This window comes from Nematolebias whitei, chromosome 6 (genome assembly GCF_014905685.2).
Source record: "Nematolebias whitei isolate Nwh7 chromosome 6, NemWhi1, whole genome shotgun sequence".
Lineage (NCBI taxonomy): Eukaryota > Metazoa > Chordata > Actinopteri > Cyprinodontiformes > Rivulidae > Nematolebias > Nematolebias whitei.
In genome coordinates this window covers 44,505,612-44,515,022 of record NC_056503.1, presented here as the reverse complement: position 1 = coordinate 44,515,022, position 9,411 = coordinate 44,505,612, and the positions used below count along the sequence as shown (strand labels likewise).

Below are 9,411 nucleotides of genomic sequence, written 5' to 3'. Positions count from 1 at the left end.
TATATGGAGTGAGAAAGAGAGAGAGAGAGATTCATAAATATTTATAGGTATGCAATATGGCAAGAGTTTATGGCCCACTGGAGCTTCATGTGAGGTGAGATGTTTTCAGTGGAAGAGGAGTTGAATGTTTCAGGAGGATAGAAAGTCAATTACTTCACATCTGTCGGCTGATTCGAGTCTAAATGCCTACAGGGCTTCATAGTTGGAGCCAGAGTTCATCTTTTATGCACAGACCTGCTTAATGATGCAGCCGCATCAAATGCCTCTCGCACGGAATACAAAAAGAAAATAAAAATATAAATAATACAAATGTTGTGTTATGATGCTTATATGAAAGCATTCACTTTCCTTGTGATTCCTGATGTGAAGCCAGTCAGAGAAGTACCTTTTGTCTCTCATAGCTGTGTGGAAGAAATACATGTTGTGATGCTGGGCAAATTAGTTGTATGTGTCTGCGCTTAACTTGGAAGATGATGATTTTTTTTTTTTTTTTCATTCAAGCTTTATTTACACAGGTTAGTCTCACTGATGATGACTTTTTAAATTGTGAACTTGTTACAATTTTACATTCAATTTAAATTTAATTTCCATTGGCTCCACCCTGATTTATCCTGTAAACTAACAGGTGGTGTTCTGGCCTCATTCCTCCAACAGTGTCGACTGTTCTGTTTAGTTGTAGTTGCTCGTAAACAAATGTTGAAACTATCCTCAACAAGTGCCCGTGTGTGTGTGTGTGTGTGTGTGTGTGTGTACGTGGTGGAGTGTATGACTTCTCAATTTCCATGTGTGAGTTTTGCTTGTGTTGTTTTCTGACGTGTTTATTTAGATTGTGGGGCAAGGATGCATTTGCTGCAACGCATTGTGCTGCATTAGATTAGATTAGACAGCGCAGCACCAGCACAATTATGATGCACCTAATGTGTGTTTCTTTTGTCACCGTTCGGATTCAAAGGAAATTGATTCCGACAAAATCCCACGGGTGCCATCAGCAGTGAATGGAAAGGAGCAATTAAAGCCAACGCAATATTGAAAACAACAGCCTGTGTATGGTCCAAACCAGGCTATGATTTTAAATGGCAGTGCATCTGTTTGTAATGCAAATACTGAGTGCTCAGTGGTGCTAGCTGTTATGCCTTGACTGGCTAGGGGGTCCTGCACACTGGAGCTGGCTAATTACCTTAGCTCTTTAGATTAGAGGGCAGTGCATAAGAGAGAGAAAACCTCTATGTCTACCTCTTCTGTATTCTCTTCCATTACCCCTGTGTAAAGGTTTCATTTGAATTCATGTCACACAACAGTCCCACTCTGTGCCCCAGTGCATCCCCAGGATAATTGGGTTGAAAGCTTCCTCCCTTCCTCCACTCGGCCTCCTCTTCGTCTAAATAAATAAATAAGGAGACAATGGCTGTGTGGCTTTCTTTAGAGAGGGTAAGAGTGAATGAAGAGATGAGAGAAGCCAGGAGCGCAGGGACCAGTTATCCTCTCTTATAATCCAGGCCCTCCTCACCAATGTCTCTTGAGCCGCATGGAATTTACATGAGTACCTGTGGTGCTGGCCTTAATTTAGCCCTTCTTCAGCAACTTCAAATATCCCCACCAAGATAATTAATTTTTAGCCATCAGATGAATCAGTCATCTTTCTGCACTAGAAGGATGAAAATGACTCAATGAAATTCCTAACCTATTGTAATGATCAGATTGTTTTAATTAATTGAATTAAAACATCTTTTTTTGTTTACTCAAAGCACCATGAGTCCCAGGTAACGTCTCCAAGCCCATTTTTTGCCATTACCAAGTGCATTTTTTCATATTCTTTTGATTGAAAAGTTATTTTCTATTATAGATCTGTTTAAGAATTAAGTTTCTTATTGCAAGTTGTGTGCCTTTATGCTTCTCCATCCTTTGAATTAGCACTTGTTTGCTCATTGATGTGTGTCTGGGTGACAGTAGCTCTCCTTGTCTGATAACGAGCTGGTGTTGTATGTTTCTCTGAACACTATGCAGGGCGAGAGGTTATCTCTCTAATGAAAGGCCTACCTGGGGGGTGATTAGATACAAGGGCACAGTTGTTCATCAGACCACCCACTGGCTTTTTGTGTGTTAGCGTATGCTTGGTTGTGTGTACGTGTACATGCTACCAAAGTGAAGCTGTGTGTAGCTTTTGCTAGTGAGTGACACCAGGCTTCAGGGCATTCTGCCTCTGTTTGTTCTCCTGCTTCCACAGGGACCTCCATTAGCTCCAATTAGCTTTCATTTTGCTTGCCCAGTCAGATGAAGCTGCACATCCCATTTAAATAGCCCAGATAACGTCTGCTACATTCACACTGTACTGTGCACACGTATTGTTACATACCAAGACATTTAAAGTTAATATCACGGTAAACTATAACATGCTGGCATTGAGGTTTCTTGTCCTTGATTATTTATTTGTCCCCACAGTGCTGCGAGATGACTTTAGACAAAATCCTACTGATGTGGTGGTAGCTGCCGGAGAACCTGCAATTCTCGAATGTGTTCCACCCAGAGGCCATCCTGAGCCCACCATCTTCTGGAAAAAGGACAAAGTGCGAATCGATGATAAGGATGATAGGATTACTGTGAGTATTATTGAATACTTCTCTGTAGCTGGACCAAGACTCTGGAACAAGTTACCTCTGCTTGTCAGACAGGCCCCCTCCCTCTCGGTTTTCAAGTCCTGTTTAAAAACTCACTACTGTTCGGTGGCTTTCAACACCAGATGATTTGTGTTTTGAACCTGTATGCTCCACACTGGTTAGTCGTCATTAACTGCATCGTTTTTATGTCTATATTCTGATTTACTTCATTTTGTATTTTGCTTTGTGTGTTACCTGTTGTTTTGTCTGTACAGCACTTTGGTTGGCCTTGTAGCTGCTTTAAGTGCTCTATAAATAAAATGGTATGGTATGGTATATTTAAATCAATACAAAGGAGCTTCAACAACATTGCTTGTAAACTGATTTTTAAAAGCATCATCTGCTGGAATAGTCAATTTACTGAACAATGTCAAGACAGGTGTTAGGGAATTATTGTAGCACATGTAACCTCAACTGATTTCCCTTTATTTATTTATTTTTACTATGGATAGGAAAAAGACAATAAAAGATGCAAGTAAATATAAAAAATAATTAATTTGATTTTATTAGTAAAAGTTTTTTTGGTGTGTGTTTGTTTAGATCCGAGGAGGGAAGCTTATGATCTCCAACACAAGAAAAAGTGATGCTGGCATGTACGTCTGTGTGGGGACCAACATGGTTGGAGAACGAGACAGTGAAACAGCACAATTAACAGTATTTGGTATGCAATATTTTTCTTCTTGAATTAAAGTTTGTACCTACTTATTGCTGTTGAAGGTGGGTGACTGCATAATTCCAGGAATTACTACAATACGTTACAGATGAAGGCTCTCACAATTGGGCTTTAATTTCAAGTACTTGTGCTTTCATCTAGCATAACTTTTATATGTGCCCACTGAGCTACATGCAGTTCAAGGACCATTGATTGTGTTTCATATTTGAAATCCCCATTAAGTTGTCAAGAGGTTATACAGTATGAGAATAAATTACAACAAATAAGTTAGTTTAAGAAACTGCTTTAATCATTTACCCAACAGTCATAGGTTCAGTTTGTGCCTTTGTGCTATTATTCAACAGATGGACTTTAAATTAGGTGTTTGCAAGTTATCATACCTGAAGAAAATGATACTGGACTAGTTACAGGTGCATCTCAAAAAATTAGAATATTGTGAAACAGTTCAATATTTTTGTCAATCATTTCATAAAGTTTGATGATTATGGCTTTCAGATGAATAAAACAACAATGTTCAGAGTCTCAGAAAATGAGAATATTCCACAGTCAGCTTTTGGTACCATTGTCCGTGTGGGCAGGAGTGAAGTCCTGCTGGAAAATGAAATCAGCATCTCCATAAAGCTTGTCCACAGAAGGAAGAATGAAGTGCTGTAAAATTTCCTGCTAGATGGACTGGACTTCAGAAAACACAGTGGACCAACACCAGCAGAAGACATGGCACCAAACTATCACTGACTGTGGAAACTTCACACTGGACTTCAAACAAAGTGGATTCTGGACATCTCCACTCTTCCTCCAGATTCTGGGACCGTGATTTTCATATGACGTGACAATGTACTTTAATCTGAAAAGAGGACAACTGAGCAACAGTCCAGTTCTTGGTCTCCTCATCCCAGTTAAGATGCTTCTCGCGTCTCTAGTTCAGGAGTGGCTCAACTTGAGGAATGAGACATTTGTAGCTCATATCTAGGAGTTAATTAGATGATTAGGGTGTGACACCAGGTGTTTCCAATATTGAACCTTTTCACAATATTCTAATTTTCGGAGAAACTGAATTTAGGTTTTTCATTATATGTAAGCCACAATCATCAAAATTATAAGAAATAAAATCTAGAAATAGTTCACTCTATGTGTAATGAATCTATGTAATATGCGAGTTTCACTTTCTGAAATGACAGACATTTTTTTTTTACTTTGTCATAATATTCTATTTTTTTAGATGTACCTGTAGTATAAAATCATGTCTAGAATAATATCTTGAGATCACCTGTAGTCTATTAAACTGACATATGAAATTAATTGTAAAATGTTCTGCCCATCCTACAGAGCGACCAACCTTCCTCCGGAGGCCCATCAACCAGGTAGTCCTAGAGGAGGAGATGGTGGAGTTTCGTTGCCAGGTGCAAGGAGACCCCCAACCCAATGTACGCTGGAGGAAAGATGACATTGATGTTCCTCGTGGGAGGTATATACTTTCAAAAGACTACTCTGAAAGAGTTGCCAAAAAGATATCTTCTTTAAGAAGAAAATTACTTAAGACTTACTTTTTCCCCCTTAGAGTGTGATAATGACATGGTTTGAGCTGAATGTGAGCAGAAAATGTGCTCCTTTGTGCACACCTGACTTTGTGTTAAGTACTGATGTGGCAGACTGTGCACTCAAGTTGAAGAGGCTGCAAAGAAACTGAACTGAGATACTGATTCAAACTAATCATCTCCACTTCTAGCTTTCACCTGATGTGGCTGTCAGGTGATAAAAAGACCTCTGTAAGCAGTATACAACCTACATTGTTGGCCCCGTCACAAAACAAATAGGGGGAATTGGAAATTTACTCTGCGCCCGTCTGTCCATCTGTCCATCCATGCATGCTGTGAGCATGATAACTTGAAAAAGAATTGAGGCAATGAGTTCCATTTTAGTGTGTGGCTACATCTAGGGATAAGAAAGGCTATTAAAAGAAAAGGGTTTGCCATGTCAAAATCCAAGATGGCTGCTGCCGTCAATGTCCATTTGTGTTGTGAGGCTGATAACTTGAAAAATAAGTGAGGAGCCAACTTCCATTTTGGTGTGTGGCTGCATAAGACAATTACCTATAAAAATGGGGTTGCCACATCAAAATCCAAGACTGCCATTAGTATATACAGTATGTAAACTTTGTGAGATGGATAACTTTAAAAATAAGCAATGGGCCGACTTCCATTTTGGTATGTGGTGTAAGTAATATGATTGATAATATGGTAATAGTTTCCACAACTGATTGGGGTGGCCAAGGCCAATATTGTCCACCCCCTGGCTCCTATATAGGCTGGATAAAATAGTTCCCTTCACACACCAAGATCCATCACAAAATCAACTTCTATTCTTATACACAGTGTCACTCCTTCTTACTTGCACATCTTGCAACAAAAGCTTTATGGCTTACTTTACTAACATTCACTTTAAATCCCTCAGTGATGTGGGACATTGGGGTACTATACTGCCTATTTGTATTGATAAAATTTAATCTAATATAATATAATAAAACTCTGGTGGACTTGCGACCTGTTCAGGGTGTACCCAGCCTTTTGCACAATGACTTCTGGACATGGGTGCCAGTGACCCCCGCAACCTGGAAAAAAAGAAGCAGGTCAAGGTAATGGTTAACAGATGGATAGTAATAAAAAGATGTTCCTCTCATAATTATTTTTACCTATGAACATTTATTTATCTGGTAATTTAATCCTAAAGGTATCCAAGCACAGGTATATGAGCTTGTAAGGAAAATAATAGAAATGCAGAAATGTTAGAGGGGAAAATGTTTACAATGTTAAGCAGACAGAAACTGAGACAGTAATACTGGATATAAAGAGACAGACGATGGCAGCTGACAACTCTCTGGTGACAGCGTACAGATGCAGCTGTTCAAAGGTATACCTTGTACACACACCTGATACACACACCTAATTGTGCTTTCTATAAATATTTAGTCGGTGCATCCTCACATGCGTGACACATGGAATCGGTCACACAAACCAAAACAGAAACAAACTAACACAAGACTGAAATTGAAAGAGAAATATACACACAAACCTAACCGATACACCTTCACTGATCTTGATGTAATATTACTGCTCTTATTGGGCCCTGTATGTGCCAACCTATTGCTTCATTGTGAGTAACATGACTCATGGCCAGTAGCAGTGTCATTGTCAGGAGTGGACTTCAAAGAGACCAGTGTTCTGTCTCCAGCCAGCAGGCCGGTCACATGCTGCTCGGATCCCCTGAAAAAACATACACTCAGTAGACCTGACATATCCCAAGGCTAGCAGCAGAGCCGAGCGTAGGCGGCTTGTTTGTGTCTGATAAGGATTTGGTTCACTGGGCAGTGGGATATGAGCCTTGTGCCAAGGCAAACACATAAAAGTATTTCACTCAAGTCTTTGATAGGGAGTTGGCTGTAGAACTGAGTTCATTTTGTACACTAATTAACAGATTTATTATGGAGTCGGATATCTGTCACACGCCTGGGTCTACTCTAACTGTAACATCTCTTTGAAGTTTGGCCATTTTTTTCATATGATAAACATGAAAAATATGATGTAAAAAATTAGAAGAAATAAATATTGCATTAACTGTCATGTAAAGTACATGGTTCTGATAGGGGATTTAGCTGTTCTAGCAAAAGCAGGAATTCAGACATGGATGGCTCATTTTGATGTTTTTTCCTGTTTTTGTTATCTGAAAAATTGTATATTATGTATTCCTACTTTACATTGTATCTCCTAGTAAATATCAAAAAGTTGTTCTATCTGACTGGCTAAGGATTTTCACACACAACCATAGTTTCTATTTTGAAAATGGTCAAATATGTGGAAGAAGAATAAATCATGTTGTAGCCATTGTGGCATCACACTTCAAACACCGCAGCTGCAGCAGTAGCTGTCTTCACCAAAAGGAATAAAAGCCGACAGAAGATCAAGCAGGCATTTATGCAGCGGGGAGTGGTCTTTGCCTTTTATTCGAAAAGGTTACGCTGTCCTTATTATTATGATAAGCTGTTGAATGAGATAGACTTAGCAAGGTTGCCCCTCTTTACCATCAAAATGTTTCAACTTGTCTTTGCTGGTTCCTTTACATGCCTGAGTCCCTCTGTGGGTTTCTGTGTGTGCCAGTTTTTTATGCTAGGAAGAAGGGAAATGGAGCCTCAGCTGAGTAAACAGGTTGTTAATATGCTCAGTGGCTCCAGCTGCCTCACAGACAAACACATACACACACTGGCACCTATGGTGTAGACATAAAGCCCAACACGGCAGTGAATTCATGTTTCTGTGCAACAGAGGAGGAAACAGAGACAGGAAAATAAAGATTTCCATTAGAGGACAAAACAGCTGCATTTTTTTATTAACGTTTTAGGTTTACTTTATTTGTGAAAATTAAATCAAAACAAGCTAAAATCACCAAACATCTTCTGATTTCAGTGTCCTACCCATCAACAGCTTTGACACTGCTGTGTGACAAAAAAAAAAAAAAAAAGAACAAATCGAGGTTGTTTTTTCACTTATCATGATGAAAAATTCTAATGAGCAGCTCATGAAGTACAGTCTGACACATGTCAGAGTAAAAAGTCTGACAGTCTGAATTAAAATGTCAGAAAACAACAGGTGCACTTAGACGTTGCAGACTTTGTTTTTTAATGCTAAGGCAATACTATGCTGAACAACACAATCTACAATTTATCCTTATTCTTGTTCTTATTTGCAGACAATTATAGTGTCTTTCCTTGAATGTTTTCCCTAAACACTGCTTAATTTTTGATACAGAACAAGTATTCCAATAGAGAAGGTGCCAAAAAACTCTTCTTTTTTTTGGTAAATGGTAAATGGACTGTACTTATATAGCACCTTTCTATCTAATCAAGATACTCAAAGCACTTTACAGCACAATCTCTGCCCTCATTTACCTCCACACACATGTTCATACAGCACTCTACTGCATCTCTACTAAACTAATCTGAACAAAGCTGAAACTGATTTTTAACTTTTACACTGAGTGCTATCTGATCGCATGAGATTTGTGTTTAAAACGTCACCATTTACAAGTGGAATCAACTCTATGCAAAATATCTCACCAACCAGTGAGTGGATTTAAGTAAAACATTCAGAATGAAGTCATTAGGCTAACATCTAAAATTAACTTTTTTTGTCCTCACCTCTATTTGAGAGCCACTACAGACAACTGATCAAAACAAACAAAATAAATCAAAACAAAAACAAACAAACAAACAAATACATATGGCTATAATCAAGCCAGTTTTACATATATTTAGTGTGAATTAGGTGTGGTAGCTGTTGCATAGTGGCATAGATCCCAACACATACTTTAGGCACAACACATTATGCAAGTGACTTGTCTAAAAGTTTGCTATTAAATGTTGGAGTTAACTCTAAACTCTCATAATGTTGGCTATACCTCTCTCTATATAATGTATGTATGTAAACCAACCACCACATAAAGTACGGTAGTTTAATTTGAGGAAACTATGCTTTCTATGTTTTTATTGCTTGAAAGTATAGTCTGCATTAATATTGCAGGTTAAGAATAAATTCAAGTGGTTTGTAGTGAGGACCAAAAGAACTGTCGAATGTGATGTGGAACTTGTAAAAGGGGGCATCCTCCTCGACATTAAGCAGATGACATCTGGACAGGGCTCCGATTCAGTGCATTCAACTATCCTGCTGAGGATCGGTCCAGGTGGAGGTTGATGATGAATGATGTTTGTACTGCTCCATGTCCCTAAGCTAAGGGACTGATGATGATGATGATGATGATGATGATGATGATGAAAAGTATAGTTTCCTCAAATGTTTAAGTCAAAATAATCAATGTTCCGCCTTCCACATTGATGTGTGGCTGCATCTAATTGTAAGAAAATCCACTACTGAAAATCCAAGATGGCCACAACCACACCCACACCCACACACACATACATACATACATACATACATACATAAATACATACATACATACATACGTATGTGTGTATATATATATATATATATACATATGTATGTGTGTATATATATATATATACATATGTATGTGTGT

General features: G+C 38.5%; 1 protein-coding gene across 1 annotated transcript; it reads left to right on the top strand.

Moving 5' to 3' along the window:
• Nucleotides 1-2,439: 2,439 nt before the first annotated feature.
• LOC119411384 (roundabout homolog 2) lies at nucleotides 2,440-4,792 on the top strand (the record flags this gene model as incomplete). Its single annotated transcript, XM_037678327.1, is given in 3 exon segments — nucleotides 2,440-2,597; nucleotides 3,195-3,315; nucleotides 4,654-4,792. Coding segments are annotated over 2 exon segments (242 nt in total), but the record flags the coding sequence as incomplete, so codon positions are not given.
• Nucleotides 4,793-9,411: the final 4,619 nt, after the last annotated feature.